The sequence below is a fragment of the Ptychodera flava genome, chromosome 14 (genome assembly GCF_041260155.1).
Source record: "Ptychodera flava strain L36383 chromosome 14, AS_Pfla_20210202, whole genome shotgun sequence".
Classification (NCBI taxonomy): domain Eukaryota; kingdom Metazoa; phylum Hemichordata; class Enteropneusta; family Ptychoderidae; genus Ptychodera; species Ptychodera flava.
Genome location: NC_091941.1, coordinates 2,031,900 through 2,049,630, shown reverse-complemented (window position 1 = coordinate 2,049,630; position 17,731 = coordinate 2,031,900). Strand labels below are relative to the sequence as shown.

General features: G+C 35.9%; 1 protein-coding gene across 1 annotated transcript in view; it reads left to right on the top strand.

The window, feature by feature from the left end:
• Positions 1–16,946, top strand: part of LOC139148917 (UTP--glucose-1-phosphate uridylyltransferase-like) — a 35,870-nt gene extending 18,924 nt beyond the window's left edge. Inside the window, 10 exon segments of the mRNA XM_070720371.1 lie at positions 4,296–4,429; positions 5,557–5,648; positions 6,167–6,209; positions 6,212–6,234; positions 6,853–6,884; positions 7,223–7,319; positions 11,210–11,288; positions 12,256–12,419; positions 13,398–13,502; positions 13,839–16,946. Of these exon segments, the coding sequence (XP_070576472.1) occupies positions 4,296–4,429; positions 5,557–5,648; positions 6,167–6,209; positions 6,212–6,234; positions 6,853–6,884; positions 7,223–7,319; positions 11,210–11,288; positions 12,256–12,419; positions 13,398–13,502; positions 13,839–13,946 (877 nt within the window). The 3' untranslated portion in view covers positions 13,947–16,946.
• Positions 16,947–17,731: the final 785 nt, after the last annotated feature.

Below are 17,731 nucleotides of genomic sequence, written 5' to 3'. Positions count from 1 at the left end.
CTTTGTGCTTTTAAAATAACACCTCATATTTGACAGGTTTTTATTAGTCCTTTGGGCCTTTGGCCCAAAGTACTAATGTGATGACGCGGCCTCTGTTGTTGCATACAGTGGGCCGTATGCTGTGGACGCAGGTATCTCAGAAACGCTTCAGTAACTTTTTCTGAAATTTGGTCTGGTGGTCACTTTGGCATGTATCTCAAACGGTCTTTTTCTTTTTTTGATTGAATCATTTTAAAGTCACTTTTTTAGCTTTTTTGTGAAAACCACTATTTTCAATTTTTCCTCAAAACCACTGATTTGATTATTGTGATATTTGGCATGGGTGTTCGTATAGTTGAAATGCCGTCAGAAATGTTCAAAATTTGGTGATACATGCCTTGTATTATTTTTAAACAATATTTTTATCCATTTTTATTTTATATTTACTTGATTTTGACTCGCTTTCGTTAAAGCTACCGTCTGCGCATGCGCACAACTCTAGGACAAAATCTGAGTTGAGAATCGAATCGGACGCCATCTTGTTTCTCGGTGTGGGAACATTTTTTACTTTGTGAACGTTTCACTGTGCATTTCAATATATTCTATAGTTATGACGTTGACAGTGATGCACTTTTGCGGCTGTCGTGTATTTTTTGGTACGAAAGGCGCCTTTGATCGACTGAAGAATGATGGTACCGGCAGGCATATCAGTTCTACTGAGGAAGTAATCCACTGGCCCGCATAGGTCAGGGACTCACTTAGGGGAGAACCACTTGATTTGTGGGGGGGGGGGGGTTATGGAGGATTTTGAGAAAAAAAATTGTCACCAGGTGAAATAAAAGAAAAAATAAGCCTGTAATGGCTTGAGAAAAAAAATACTCATAACAGACAGAAATAAATAAAAAAGGAATTGTCATAATGCAGGTGAAACGAGCAAAATTTTGGAAATTCATTCTCATGTGTTCTTTGCTAGCATGCTGCCATAGGCAGCGCAAATGTTTTTACCACAAGCAATTCTCATGTGTTTTTTTTTCCCAGCACTTATGATATAAGCATTTACTACTTTACACCTCAGTGCACTCGATGTTTTCCTTCTTTTCTGACCCAAGAAATCATATTTCTGGATTTCTGTTGCAATATCTCAATGGTACAGGCAATATCTAGATGGGACTATTTGACTTCTGTACATTGTGAAAATTGAAAACACAAGACAGGAGTCAATAAACTAGTGTAAAAACCAATATATTATTCTCTCAACATAAATATGTTAGAAAGATTACAAGTTGTCAAAGAAAAATTGAGGAACAACAAATATAATGAAATACAATGTGTGAGCCTTGTTTCTCTGACCACAAAAGATAACATCTCCCCTGAGAACTTACAAGGAATTGACTGTTATAAAGAAAAGCAGGTATAGTACTGATCACTGTTGATTTGCCAAAAAAGTGTTCTATAATTTAAAGTTGTATATATACTAGACTTTCCATTTTGTTTTCATTCGTTGGAATGTAAAATGAATATATAAAACCATCCTGTGATATGTGAAACACTGGCTTAAATTTGAAAAATTGCACTGCTACTCCATTTGATAAAAAAATTGATGCAGGTGTGACAGTTGAAATTAAAAAATGCTGTCTCTCTGACAAAAAAAGTTCCCATACCCACTTCCTGCATACCCCCCCCCCCCCGAAATGAAATGGGTCTCCCCTTATTATGCGCATGCGCATATAACAAGTTAGCGTTAGTTGTTTTGCAAGGACCAGCTCCTGGCAAGGACTTTGAAAAATCAAACCGACGCTGTCTTGTTTCTCGGTCTTGTGCGAATTTTGACGTTTGAAGCTTTTAGCATTTATTTGATGATGTTTTGTAAATATGAAGTTCACGGTGATTGTATTTTTGTTGCTGTCATGTATTTTTTTGGCACGAAACGCTCCTTCGTTACCGGCGAATCCATTGCTTTAGCGAGGCAATCCCACCGGCGGCCCGTTAGTAATAGCTGGGTGAGAGCGAGAGAATTCGCTCTGTCCTTCTACCTCCATGTCATAACAAACTAGCGTCGTTTTATGTTGATGTACTGTCCTTTCGACACAGCGATAACTTTAAGTTTTCTGTTGCTTACTTTGGGTAATTTCGACAGTTGTGCATTGATTTTGACATCATTGTTGAAGACAGTGTGTGCTTTAGACTGTCAACAGTCCTCGTGCCTTCTTTGACCGGATCCGGAGTCACTTGCGGTAGTAATCCAACGTAGGCGATCGAGCGCCGAAGCATCATTATTGAAGACAGTGTGTGCTTTAGACTGTCGACAGTCCTCGTGCCTTCTTTTGACCGGATCCGGAGTCACTTGCGGTAGTAATCCAACGTAGGCGATCGAGCGCCGAAGGCGCAAGGTCGAGTGCCGAAGGCACGAGCTTGTATAAATACCGAAAGCTACGCAAGACCAAGCAGTACAAGCGACTGGCGAGAGTCTATGTGTGCTTATGTTGACTGATTTACGCGCACTTCAGAATCACGGCATAATCCGACATGGTAATTTGGCATGATCATCAGATCATACATGATCCGAGATTGCACTTTAGCAAGGTCACGATAACTAATGTTGTTTGTTTCACTGTGGTTTAATACCTATAGGGCCTATTTCCACTAAAAGACTATTAGAATTTCCTCCTGGCTACTTCGTGCACTGGCATGCATGTAGTTGTCAACATCACTATGCTTGAATGTAGTAGACTCTTACTATGAAAATATCGACTGTCACTGCATATTGCATATATGTGCAAGTCACTCCATATCATATCAAAAAATGTAGTATTGCGACGTTTGAGCTGCCACAAGCCAGAATTTACAGTTTATGAGAAAGTTATCTTACATGTAAAACTCAGTTCTACTGTGAACAAAATGCAAGCTATGTTGCTTAACTATGGTGAATAACATAATATTTTGTACCTATCACCGTGTCAGAAAATCAGAAGGAAACAACCACTCAGACAAACTCTGGTCAGGATGATACTGTCCAATTTTAATATGTCTCTCGGCACACACTAGATACTCATGACTGTAAACAACATTTCCATATAATTGTATATTCAGTTTTTATATTTAGTTTGCGCTTTTCACCATATTCTATGTCCTTCCCTGCACTACGTAATTCAAAATTAAATATTGTTTTTGGCCTATACATACTTGAGGGGTAAGCTTATTTAGTCTCATACATTAAAGATGCACTGTTGACCTTCAGAGTCCAAACTTTTTATCATTGTATTGTAGATAGGTGTACACTCCAATACTAAGTACAAGTGTGGTGAGTGTAACAAGCAAATGTTTTTTAGTCAATGGCCCAAATTTATTTTCTATTTGATGGACAATAAATACATGTGTAATCAATGCCAACAATCCAGTTTAAGTAATTTGGTTTAGATTAGCCATTGTCCATTATATTACAATAGTTTGTGGCTAAATTTTCTCCCCTTCTGTATCATATAAGTTCACCGTTTCCTGTTTTAGATATTGTTGATCCTATTGAGTTCCATCTCTTATTCTTGATTCACTTTCACATTAACTTTCATTTATGTCCAAACAATTTGACTTTTTGCCAGATTTCACATTTATGGCAAATAATAAACAGTAAGGAGGCACAAAGGACGTCGGTGCCCCCGGGCCCCATGTTAATATTTTGCTCCATTGATAAACGATTCTCATCATTGTAAAAATAGTCAAAATTTTACATGTTTATTTATATTGTGAGATTTCAAAACCATCATTGACGTGGCATAAACCGCATTGAGATTTTCATAACGAATGACAAATGATAGTAATTCCACATGCTGCAAAAGTGTATACCGGTGTATCGTAGAAATTTTAAGTTGCCAATCAACCAAGGATTGATCAGACTGAAGAATATGCTTTCTGTGCAATTTTTCTTTTTTTCACTATTGAAAATTTAACATAGCTCTTTTGATTTTTTAAAACAACAAATGAAAAGGTCAAATGGATTAGAGCATTTGTCTATCTGTAAGTCTCTTTGAGTCAAATTTTGCCTTTCCATCCAAAACAAGAACATTTTAAAACACCTTTAGCTGTTATTACTGGCACATTACATCTTATGATTTATTATTTATCAAACTCTTACAAATCTTAGACCGTCCTTTCTCTTTAAACTACATCAATACTGCAAGTGAATGTTATTGTGTTATCAATAATGACAATACCACGGTAACATTGATAATTTTCATTTGTCCCTCTGCCCTGCGGTTGGTATCCATCTCATAAAACCTTTGATGAATAAAACCATATCATTTTTCTCTCTTTTGGTACAGATGGTATCCACCTGGCCATGGTGACATTTATGAATCATTCTACAACTCAGGATTATTGGACCACTTCATACGACAGGGCAAAGAATTTATGTTCATCTCAAACATAGATAATTTAGGAGCCACTGTTGATATAAGTATCCTTTGATTTCGGGAAATTTATGTAGTTGATGCAAATCTTATGAATAATGATCAGAAATTAATGATTGTTCTGCAGTTATATAAGTAGATGATCACATGTGATAACTTTGAAAGATAGTAATAATAAATTATACTATATCATGCTACCATGCGCCATTCTGATTGGACAAGAGCTCATTCCACCGATGCTAAAATACTGTTTTAGTGTTTTAGCAGTGGTAAAACGGGCCCCAAAACCAGCAGAGAGGGTTATGCGGAAACCAATAAAGGAGAGGGCATTAATCTTTCAGGGAAATTTTGGGTGTTGTCAATAAATAAAATAATAAAATAAATAGATAATTTAATAATTAGTATTTTGCAAACACAGGTGTAGACTTTTTCATCCTCATTTAAGAAATGTCTCTCTGTACTGTTGGCACTTTGCCATATTTGCACTGTCGGTTTTTGTCAGGGGGGTTATTGCTTAAATGTACCACTGCGAGAAAGAATAAAAAATATTTGTAATTGAGTTCAGGAGATGTGCATTTTAGAATACTATATCTCACTCCATGTGAATGAAGTGAAAACTGTGATGTATTGTGAACTGAATTTTTTATCACTTTTCAACACTAAAACATGAGTCTTATAAAAGACTAGATGACATTCTCTTGCAAATTGCTATTATATTTTTATGATAAATTTATGCATGCTCACACAAGTTTTGTGTAAAATTTTAAAATCAGTGACCTGGAAGAAATTTATAAAACTTTCGCTGGCATGTCATAACCTAATATTTCCAGGATAATAGATACTAAAACGATAAATGTATCATGATATCTAGTGACAGATGGTGTCAAATATTCTATGCTGCATATATGCTGTCATGGTTATATTTGTTGGCGTGTCACATATAAACACAAGACATAGAAACTTTCAAATATCTGAGTTTTTGTCAGCTGTAAAGTGTTTTTGTCAGTGTCACAGTCACAGATTGCTAGCTACACAATGGAAGCGCAGTATAAACAGGAACTTTTCATATATGTCCATCTACATGACAACATTAAAATCATAACTTATAAATACATATAATCTTTTGCTAATGTTAACAGCATGAATTCAAAATTCCTTATCAACTGCTCTTTAGATATTTTGAATTTCCTAGTAAATCCCAAACAGGGAACAACCGGCAGTGAGTTTGTCATGGAAGTCACAGACAAGACCAGAGCTGATGTTAAGGTTAGGTGCTTCAATGTTTTTTGTGAATTTCTTTTCAAATGTATTATTATCTTCATGTAAAAATGAGTATTTACAACGTGGAATCCTATTTAAATCCCAGATATTCAAGTATGGTAGATATACAAATGAGTCCAGCTGTTGCTGTGTTTTGATTCAGTGAATTAATGACAGGACACAGACAGTGCAGATTCTTTTTATTGATATTCCTATTCATGATAGAGTGTTTTCATTGTGTAGATCTTTTGTCTAGATTTCTCACAGTATAATCCACTTTATGCAAAATATTGCCATATCACTAGTCTTTTAATTTCCCTGTCTTCTATTTGAAAGAGTACAAGTAGACCATTTGCCTGTTTCTCATGTGATCCAACGAAAAACATGCCATATGTTAAAAATAATCAATTTAAAAGGGTTATTTGTGTCAACATAGCTCACCGTATGTTCAGTGCACAATGGTTTTCAATATATGCAATGTGGTCAGTCTAACTCTGTGATGTCATCATTTATCTCCCCTACAGGGTGGTACACTCATTCAATATGAAAACAAACTAAGGCTTTTAGAATTGCTCAAGTTCCCAAAGAGCATGTGAGTTATCATTCGTATTTCATTCGGTTTAGTGCATATTTTTTATCACACTAAAATTTCTCTTGTGCTACCAGCTTTCAAAATCCAAGTATTAAAATCATACAAATTTGTCAAATTTGTGAATAGAAAAACTTGAACTGATCTGTTTCAAGCTTGGTACAAGAGCAATCAACTATAATATACTTGTTTCCATGGTCAATTTAATTGATGATATGATGTTATCTAGTAGGGTCAACATTCTGGTAGACTTCAAACAATAAAAAGTAAATTCTTGTCCTGGTAAAGAAGTTTTGTTGTTTTACAGTTCAATTTACTATATAATTTGCTTGATAAATTGTAAATTTCAGGAAATTATGAAGAGTGGACAGGTCATCCAATCCAAATTGATGTAAATTATCCATCATTTTGATGAAAAATAGAGGGAGGATTTTGCTTGGTTAATGCAGTGTTCAATTATTTGAGATTCTCATTTCCGGGAAAAAGCATCAAGAAAACATCGTACCAAGACCAGTGACATATTAACATTATCAAATCTAATGCATTATTATGAATCAGTCAGTCAGAGTAATGACAAGTTATTCTAATTTTTATGATAATGATTGTTTTTGTAAATTTCAGGTGGATGAATTCAAATCCGTGACCAAGTTCAAGTAAGTGCGAAGCTTTGCTGCTCATTAGATTTCAAATTAATCTTGTCTGCTTTCACGTTGTCTTTTACGATCAGTTCCTACTGATGTGAATCCTTTGTCCACACAAAGTATAAACCATCAAACACCAAAGATCTGTCATGCATGTGTGTTCAGATACAAATTTATAAATATTGCAACATATATAGAAAATTACCATATCTTATAATGAGGTAATAAATTGCTTTTAATGACAAGAAAAATATTACAACAATATTGTATGAAAAAGACATAAACCAATTATTTTATTTACATGAGATGCTGGAAAAACATTTTAAACGAATTTTTTGACATGTTTACAGAGTATTCAATACAAATAATCTATGGATCAAACTGTCAGCTGTTAAAAGGAACGTGGAGGAAAAACTATTGGACATGGAAATCATCGTCAATAACAAGGTGAGACAGATGTAGACTTGGTGATTGTTTGTGTTTTGTGCAACAGCTGTATAAGTGTGAGGGTTTGTATGAGTGTCTGTGTGTGGGTGTGTCTTACATATGGGTATCTAGGTGTGTCTGTACCGGGTGTCTGGGTGTGTCTGTATATGGGTGTGTATATGAGAGTGGGTATCTGGGTGTATGTATATATGTGTATTGTAGTTTGTATAGGGGTGTGTCAAGTGATCACTATAATCCAGGTAGATCAAGTCAGTCTAGTGCACCATGCTTACATTTGTAATAGAAGAGAAGTTTGTGAAAATCAAGCTTTTTGGTGTGATTTTGGGGATGTCAAATGGTAAAGGATGTCAAAATACGGTAAATGTATGCACTTGGAGGGACTGTGACATGTATTGTTTTTGACAAGTTTAATATGCGTTACTGGTTAACAATGTTGATCAGATTGTGAAAGATATAATTGCTTGATTATGAGACTCATCATTGAGGCATCAAGAGCAACAGACTGCAGAAATTTATGATGTGTGAAATATTGATATCTTTAATAGAAGAATGAAATGGAGGATTAATGCAAATTCAGGTATTTATGTTGAACAGCTGTTAATGCTCAGCAACAAGTGCGCAGTATGTGTGTCAATACTTGCTGTGGTATCAAAGGGTGTTGTTTAACACTTATGCTCGAAACAACTGAATATATAAATATGTAGTCAGTATTTCCCAATGCCAGTGCCATTCCTAGTTCTGCTGCCAAGATGACTATCACTACTACTTGCAGACTGATAGATTCAGTCAATGTACGAGTGTTGTGCCATCTCCAACCCAAACCATGGTTTGAGTTTCAGTTGGTGGAGGTAACCATACAAGACTGTGAATGTCAGTCTGTACTTAGAGATGCCTCAGAGTACCACTACAAGTAATTGTTTCTTGCATTTCAAGAGGTTTCCTTGGCTACAGAGAAGGTTTACAGTGCCTATCTCAGAGGTGTAACTGTAGAACTGTCAATCACTACTCATATCTGGATTTTAATCCTGCCAACGTGTTCTCTAGTTTATTCCTCTCCATGGCAAAGCCACATCAAAAGTGATACCGATAGTACTGTCAGTATTGTAATTTGGTCTTGAATTACTTGGGGAGAGTGAGGACTTGTTGAAGTATGTCTTTGAATGTGAACCTGTTTTTTCTGGAGCGCGCATAATTTATCTTTACTCAAATAACTCCCTAGAGTACCAGTTATTAGAACACACATATTGATCGGCCATCAGGGTAACAACATACACTTATTGACTAGTCATAAGGGTAACAGCATATGTATGTGTCTCTGAGAGATGTCCCCAAACAGTCTGTTTTAAGGCAATACCAAAGGATTCAAAGCGTGCGTTGGTTGCTATCGCTGGCAACGTTCCAAACGCGCACTTTTGCACGTGCAAAATCTTACCATTCCGTTGTTTTCTATGGGTTTTCGACTCCTGGTATTTTGAAAATGCTCAAAATCTTTCAACTCTCTCAATTTTTAACCGATTTAGCTGACTTTTGGTAGGGTTATTAAAGTTTTACGTGAGAATATAGATAAGCTTGCGTTTCTAAAAATTACAGACCGTTTATGAGATATCGCCGTAAAACCCTTCAAAATTTCACAAAATGACACAGTAGATATTTTCCTGTTCAAAAATTGTTTGTTCTTGAACAGATAACCTAATCCATGCTAGGGGTTCTAAACAGATATCTCATGTGTTACATTCTGAAATTTTGGAAAATTTGGTGCAAATTTGTAGGAGCTGAAATGTTTTAAATTTAGTAGAGCTGTGAAAATTTGTATATGTGTGACGTCATGGACGTCATGGAATCGCATGATTCTGTAAATCTTTATTATACAAAGAAAACCATCAAAACTTTGCATTTTGATTGATTTGGAAATTGGCCTTAGCAACAGTTGCTTAGCAATTTGCATCCTTCATTAAGGCCACAGGCCAAGAGAACATTGTTCTGGGTGACTCTCTAGTCCTCTTGAGAACAAACATATGCTTGTACCTGAAGATGGCCAGTCAATAAGCGTTTTCTACCATGTTTTGGAACTTTTGTTTTGAAATTCCTCTATTATCACTTGTCTTGGCTTCAGACAACACTGTATCATCATCTTTTATGTGTTCTTGAGCACATATAGATTACTCTTTTGACCTCAACCGGTGAATAGTTGTTCAAACTGAACCGGTAGTTCATATTTTCAAAACCTGTTAACCAGTAACTTACTCTTTGCATGCATAAGCACTGAAATGATGCACACCACATGACTGTGGTAAATTGAAGAAACATAGCAGAGATTTTGGCTGAGGTGTATGATAAGTCAACATACTAATCAAACTAAAGATTAGATTGCAAGCTACATATATTCCTGGAAATATAATGTATAAAATTTAGTTTTTTATGTATTTTATATCAACATGATATTTACTAAAAGTCAAGACACGTTCCTCTTTTTCCCGTGGGATGAAATTTTGTTACAAAACATATGGAAAAGTCATGAAGGATTGGTCATTTGACAGGGAAATCTATGACGCATTCAAATAAAGACCATTCAGAAACACAGCATTGAGTTCTGAAAGCAATCTCAGACTGTCAGATTATGCTTTCAGAGTTTGGCAAAATTGAGCAGTGAATGAGATCAAATAGTAAATAACAGGTAGAATTCAGACTGCAAAAACCCAGATGTCAGAATTCAATACATGAGCAGAAAATAATTTATGTATTATTCTAAAAGCAGTGAAAAAGACTGCCAGTAAATATTACTGGCACTTTTGTCTGAACGAGAAAGGTAAAAAAACTGAAAAATAATCAAATTGAAAAATCTAATTATAGTCTGCTATGCTCAATTTTCAATTTATTCACATCACATACTTCAAAGCAGGGTCAAATCAGCAATGCCAGAGATCTCAGTAAACCATAAGGGAATGACAAGTTTTATCAGGTAGAATATTTGATTACTGACAAGACTATATCACATTTATACAGTGTTAAGCGTTATGTTGCCATGATGCTGTCAGTGTGGGTGTACATATCTGTACATAATAAAAGATGTCCTAATATTGGCTGAAACTGGTATTTTTCATAAAATCTCAAAAATTAAAGTTGTGATGCTGCAAACTCGTTTCATGAAAGGATAGGTACCGGTATATAGCTTTAGTCGACACAACCGTTCAATTTTTATTTCAAAATTGGTATCTAAAAGTGACGGGGCCTTTTGATTTCTAACACTGGTCATCAAATTGATAGAATATGTGGGAACTGAATACTTTAGAATGAGATGGTGTTTACAATGTTTCTACCATTACTATTATCACTTAGAGTATTGCTTGCCAAAACCTGGCATCAGTATTGTGGTCTTACACCTTCTACTGGTTAATAGGAAAGGCACTGTACAAGCAAACACTACTTACATGCACACTTAACCCTTTAAATGCCAAATTCATTTTTTTTTCATCATAAAATATAACCCAGTAAATTTTTTCAGATTTTCCTTAAAATTTGATCAAAAATTGTAGCCAGCCAAAAGTTATGTCAATTTGGTCCAAAATTATACAAAATATTACAGAATAAATGATAAAAGTTGGTAAAATGTTGCATGTAAAATATTGTTTGGTAAAAATAACAGCACTCAAAGGGTTATTGATAAAAATACCAGATGGATTGGTACAAGGTTAGTGACAGTGTGAATTGGAAAGATGACAGATTCTTCATTCACAAAATTATCAGACTTACGTTGTTATATTTGACTTACAGGTATTTTTATTTCTCAGCCAACATCAGATATAACAGACTGAAATGCATGAAACAAATGAAATCTTATCATTGCATCACCACAGTCAGTTTGTCACTGTTGTAATATTTTTTGTCAACAGACCCTTGACAATGGACTCCGTGTAATTCAGCTTGAAACAGCCGTTGGTGCAGCCATAAAGAACTTTGAAGGAGCCCATGGTAAGTTATATAGGAGCCTTGCCCACGAACTATTTTTGATTTGCTTAGTCCAAATATCTGCAAAATACATGTATAGTTTTATGATACTTTTGTTGTGTCTCCTTGCTGATCTGTCTTCCAACTACAGCTATCTATGCACTCATGTACAATACTACCTTGTATGGAACATCCCATTCTTCAGTGACAGCTGTGGTTTGTTGTTGGTCGCAAAAACACTGCACACTTCAGGAGTGTCAGGAGTGTATGGTTTCTATTTTCTGATACTGGAAGCTCTTTCAACTTGTGACCTCCTAAAATCTCTTACATGATTTTAAATGATTAACAACACATGCCTAATCATTTATTAGTCCCCTCAGATAAAGTCCAGGGGACTTAAAGATTGGGCTCAGTCCGTCGTCAGTCTGTCCATCCATCCATCTGTCCATCCACACAGATATTCCAGACATTTCTGAGCCGATTCCTTTCAAACTTAACACAAGAATAATACACTATGGCATACATATGCACATGTATTGTTTTGGGTATGGATTGCATAATTAGTGCTAATTTGCATAATTAGTGATTTTTGGAAACAAAGTTCTATTTCGAGAGAGACTGCACAAAATTTGATGAAACTTTGTACAGATGTTGGTAACACCTAATAGCACACAAAGACAAATGGCAGTATTGTGTCAGTTAATTGCTAACGTGCATCTTTAATGAATTTTCATAATGTGGTGATATGACAGAAAATACTGATGTAAATTTAATGAAATTCGGTAAAGATGTTGAGCTCACATTGCTTCAACAGTGTACAAAGACATTTATCAGTATCATGTCAATTAATTTCAAATTGAAATTTAAAGATTTAAATGGGGTATATACAACATTTCAAACACTCTTTCCCTATTTCACTGTTGTTCTCTCATAGATAGTAAAGTTTCATCCATCTTCATGCAATGCAATGGCTACTTTCTCTTCATTACAGGTATCAATGTACCAAGGAGTCGCTTTTTACCTGTCAAAAAGTCCTCTGACCTTTTACTGGTTATGTCAAACTTGTACACCATGAAGGCTGGCTCACTAACGATGAATCCCAAACGCCAGTTCCGTACCACGCCTCTAGTGAAACTGGGAACTCACTTTGATAAGGTATGATTCAGTCAATTCACAGAATAGCAATATCTGACATAACGTAGTACTTGTCTGTTGTCTCAAAAAAAGATGGACGATGATAAATTCAGTAAATGTAGAAATATAGCTACAGATAAACAAAAGCATTTGTTTTATCACAGTTCCTCCATTACTAGTCTTGTAACACAAATTGTGTAAGGAATGAATTACCCCAATGTGCATGGACTGGTCTTGATATGATAATGGATTTATCTAGGAATTTGTCACCCTCTTTCTCATCATTGAGCAGTGAACTTGATCTACAATTTTAAAATGTAATGGTGTATTCTTCAATGTGCTGAATAAAAATGTCAGCTTTAAAACAGAAAGCTTTGAATACTCTCATTTCCCATCAGATTTCATATCCTTTGAAAAGTGATTACACTGCAGTAATTTTGTCATCCCTTATACTTGTTACATGTAAGTGCAGTGTACACAAAACTAGAAAAAATTCAAAGTTTAACCCCTTGAGTGCCAAAGTCAATTTTTTTCACCTTTTTAGAATATACCCCAGTCAAATTTTTACCAAAATTTTGATAAACAACTGTAGCCTATGAACTGTAATGTCCATTGGCTCCAAAATTGTCACAAAAATTACAGAAAAATTCCTAAAAATTGGTAAAATGTTACAGTAAAATTTTCTTGAGAAAAATCAAAGTACTCAAAGGGTGAAAGTCTGTTCAAATGCTCTTAATAATGTTGTGATATTTTATACCAGCAGCGTGGGAAACATGAAAATACGAGACTTTACCCTGGTAAAAATGACATACCGTATAAATAACTTGCACTCATTCATTATGGCATTAAATTGTTCTTTACTCATGTCGAGCTCTGTCACTGAGAAACCATCTGCATTACCAGACTGGTGATGGGAGCGACTGTGGTATCAAACATTCTACCATTTGTCCTGAAATCCCCAACATCTCAATGGATATGTAAATTTTGATTGTATTTCAGGTTCAAGTCTTTCTGAAGAGATTTGACGGCACTCCCAACATGCTGGAATTAGATCATCTGACAGTGTCTGGTGATGTCACATTTGGTAGAGGAGTCATTCTCAAAGTAAGTTTGTCAATTTTCAACCAATTCATGTGAGTCAAAAAAAACAGTTTACACTAGTCTAACAAAGTTGCAGCCTGTCCATACTAGCAAATGTTTAAACCTTTTTTAGTAATACCTCACACAGATAAAATCTTGAGGAAAATCTGTTTCTCAAGATAGTCCCTTACATGGCAAGAAATGAAGGGAGAAGTACCCTCAAGCGACAGACCTTCCAATTTAAAAAGTACAGTGAAATCAGTGCTACCACATTTCTCACATAGTGTGGTGTTCACTTTTGATTTAAGACTTCATAGGGTACTGAACATAATGTTGATGATTTGTTTGTTTGCTTTCTAGGGCACTGTAATCATCATCGCTAACCATGGTGACAGGATCGATATACCTCCTGGAGCTGTTCTTGAAAACAAGATTGTGTCTGGCAACTTGAGAATTCTGGATCATTAGCATGTTTATATGATATGGCTGTCATACAACATGATACAGGCCTTTTGCGTGAATGCTGAATGTCTCTAGCAAGTTATACTGTTTTATTATGGCGTTTGATTTTGCCCTATCTTGCTTTTCATTGCAGCTTTCTGCAATCTAGGCAAAACATGGCCACCCTTCAAAGTGCAAAATTGTTTATACAGTATTAGATCACACATCTTAGAAAGTGGACATGCCGTCCCAAAGTTCCAACACAGATCAACATAGTTACTTGTGAATGCTGCCAAATTTAATATCATTGTGTGCAAATCTCAAGAAATCAGCCAGTATTTTCTCACCCCTCTGTAACTTTCCATGGTCACGTTGCCTATGAATATACACAGCTGCATTGTGTAGGGGTACAACTGTATAAATAAATTGTACATTTTAACTTCCATTCTCTGTATGTAGACTAACATATTTTATCATTGCCAGTGAAGTTCTGATGGAAAATTTGAACACTGTAGCCTGATACCTTTTCTGCTAGAAATCCCCCTAAGCCATTCTGACAATACTGATATCAGCAAGGTAGGTACATTATGTAGGGTCAATGTGCTGAATTGACCAGTTGCAAAGATTGCCGCCACTTTGTCTTGTGTTTAATGAGATAGCACCCTTCCAGATCAGAATTCCTCATCAAAAGCAAAGACTGCTTTCTTTACAAATCATATATCTTTGATATATTTACAGACGCAGCTTTCTCAGACTGGAAGATCCATCAATTGAGGGCGCTTTCTACGCTCCCCCCTCTTACGCAGAGGAGGGGTGCATAGGGAGCATCCTACAGCGATGGATCTTTCAGTCTAGTCTTTTCTGAAACTAAACAATCATGCTACTAGCTCAATTTCTATGTGCATTTCACTGTATTATGATTTTATTTATACATGTGTGAAGAAGCAGGGGCATTATTCCAGCATTGAAGGTTTCACCAGGAGTATCAGCAGCAGACTGTATGCAGTTTAAGCTGTACCTACCTACACCCTTCAATGACCCAGTATTTGGGGTAATTGCTTCTTTCTTCATAGCGATTTCTAGTGGCATACAACTTCAGTGTATAACTGTTTCTGTACAGCTTTGATATGCAGTCTTTGTACTGAAGCAACAGACCATGGTTGATGCATCTCAACTCTTTTAACTGTTTATTTTTTTTTCATACAAATATTAACATTAGATGCCAATGTTATTTGCCAAGAAATTGTCTTTTTGACATGAAGAGAAATGTTGGCTAAGAGAGGTTAAAACACTGGTGTGTACATGTATGATCAGTCAACATGGCAAAAAACTGTAGCAGTATGTGAGCTTTGAGCCTGTCAGCCCTTGATTTCTGGATTTTTCAACTTTTAAATCAGGCCAAAGTAATTAAATTCTTTGTTTTGCGTCCCCACCCGCGTAGGTTTTTAAGGTTTCCATGAAAAACACACACAGTGTATTTGAATAGGAAATTTTTAGGACATGACCGCTTAGCTTTTCTGTACTAAAATTTTGTTACAATTTTTTATTTGCTGCAATCAAATTACATTCTGTTAATTTTCTTGTGTGTGTTTTTCAGCTGCTTAGACGCGTACCTTTTCCCATTTAGAGTGGAAGCAAAACCAAGAATTTAATTACTTTGGCCCTCCGTTTCAGATGTGTGTTGTAAACAACTTCAATTGTATCTGCAGCAGGACTGTTTACTCTTTTGAAAATTTGATTCATTGCTCGTTTGGTGTGATATTTTTCCAAATGTAAAACTTTTCTCCACAGTAGCTGTATTTAGTAATTTCCTAGTGTGAATGTACAAGAAGAAAGAGATTAGAAACAAATGTACCAATTGTTGAATCGTTTGTAAAAAACTTTTGTCAATGTGACAATACCAAGATGAGCTTGCACAGTTTAAAATTTCCAGCATTTTGTGAATACAAGAGATTACATTACACATATTTGATGTAGCTTGTAAATTTACCCAAAGGTCTGTAAATTTAATGCCAAGATTCATGCTCTTGCTTAACTTCCCTTATTCCTACTGTATTGCCTATCCTCCTTTATTCGTAGTGTCTTGCCCGTATTCCTTTATTAGTAGTGTCTTGCCTAACTTTCCATATACCCACTGTATTGCCCATCTTTCTTTATTCTTACATGTAGAGTCTTGCCTAACTTTCCATATACCCACTGTATTGCCTATCTTCCTCTTTATTCTTACATGTAGAGTCTTGCCTAACTTTCCATATACCCACTGTATTGCCCATCTTTCTTTATTCTTACATGTAGAGTCTTGCCTAACTTTCCATATACCAACTGTGTTGCCTATCTTCCTCTTTATTGGTACTCTTGCCCAACTTTCCATTTACCTTCTGTTAGCGAGACGAAAGCAGAGGAACACTTCACTTGAACTGTGATGTTTGAGTTAGACTGAATCCATGGGAAGAATTTTATAAAGTGACAGCAAGAGTTGTTTGCTGCTCCCATGTGGAATAGTCTGAAAAATTAAAATTGTCTCTGTAGCCACTGAGCTAGAACACAAAACACTCTGCATGCAAAAATTACTTTGCTCAGTGTTTCTTCAATGCCAGACAACATTTGGTGTCGGGACCATGGTCAAACTGTCAAGAAGTACCATAGAGCGCCCTCTATTAGACATTTGAAAAGCTTTCTTCTCTGTACAAACCATGGCACCACATGTAGTATAATGCTAGGATATAGGCACTTGTGTCCAGTGGGAGTTGAAAGATGTCTAAAGCAAAAAGGAAAGAGGTTCATCTCTGAAGAGTTCATGCACTGTGTCATCGGCAATTGATGTACTATAATAATGAATATTGAAGTGAATATGTAGCACAAACGTCAATGAGTACCCCTTGGTGCAAAATTCCCAGAATGGCCCAAGGATGCTATTGAAGTATAAGGTAGCCTAAATGCCGCCTACTGCCTAATCTACTACCTAAAACTCTGGCATTTTGTCTTTACTTTCTGAATACTTGAATAAAAGCTGTCTGGTTAAAAACATGTTCCATGATAACATTTTTGGCAATTTTTCTGCTTTAATGTGTGTGTGTAATGTTTTGTCCATAGTTGTTCAATGTGATATCTCTCTGTAATGTGCCATTCTTTGGTATATTATATAATATGTGGTATTTCATATTTGTTGTGTAACATTCCATATTTGTCATGTGACATTTCATATATGTTGTATGACATTTTGTTCATATTTGTTTGGTATTCCACAGAGTACAATGCAATGTTGGGACATTCATAGTAGTGATCCATTTCTCATTCAAGTCTGATTTGTTCTCTTCCATAGGTTGTGATCCAAGAGGTAATGTAGATTGGGCTCCGTCCATCGATCCATCCATCCATTTATCCATCCATCCATCCATCCATCCATCCATTTATCAATCCATCCATCCATCCATCCATCCATTTATCGATCCATCCATCTATCCATCCATCCATCTATCCATCCATCCATCTATCCATCCATCAATCTATCCATCCATCCATCCATCCATCCATCCATTTATCCATCCATCCATCTATCCATCCATCAATCTATCCATCCATCCATCCATCCATCCATCCATCCATCCATCCATCTATCCATCCATCCATCTATCTATCCATCCATCTATCTATCCATCCATCAATCTATCTATCCATCCATCTATCCATCCATCCATTTATCCATCCATCCATCTATCCATCCATCAATCTATCCATCCATCCATCCATCCATCCATCCATCCATCCATCCATCCATCCATCCATCCATCCATCCATCCATCCATCCATCT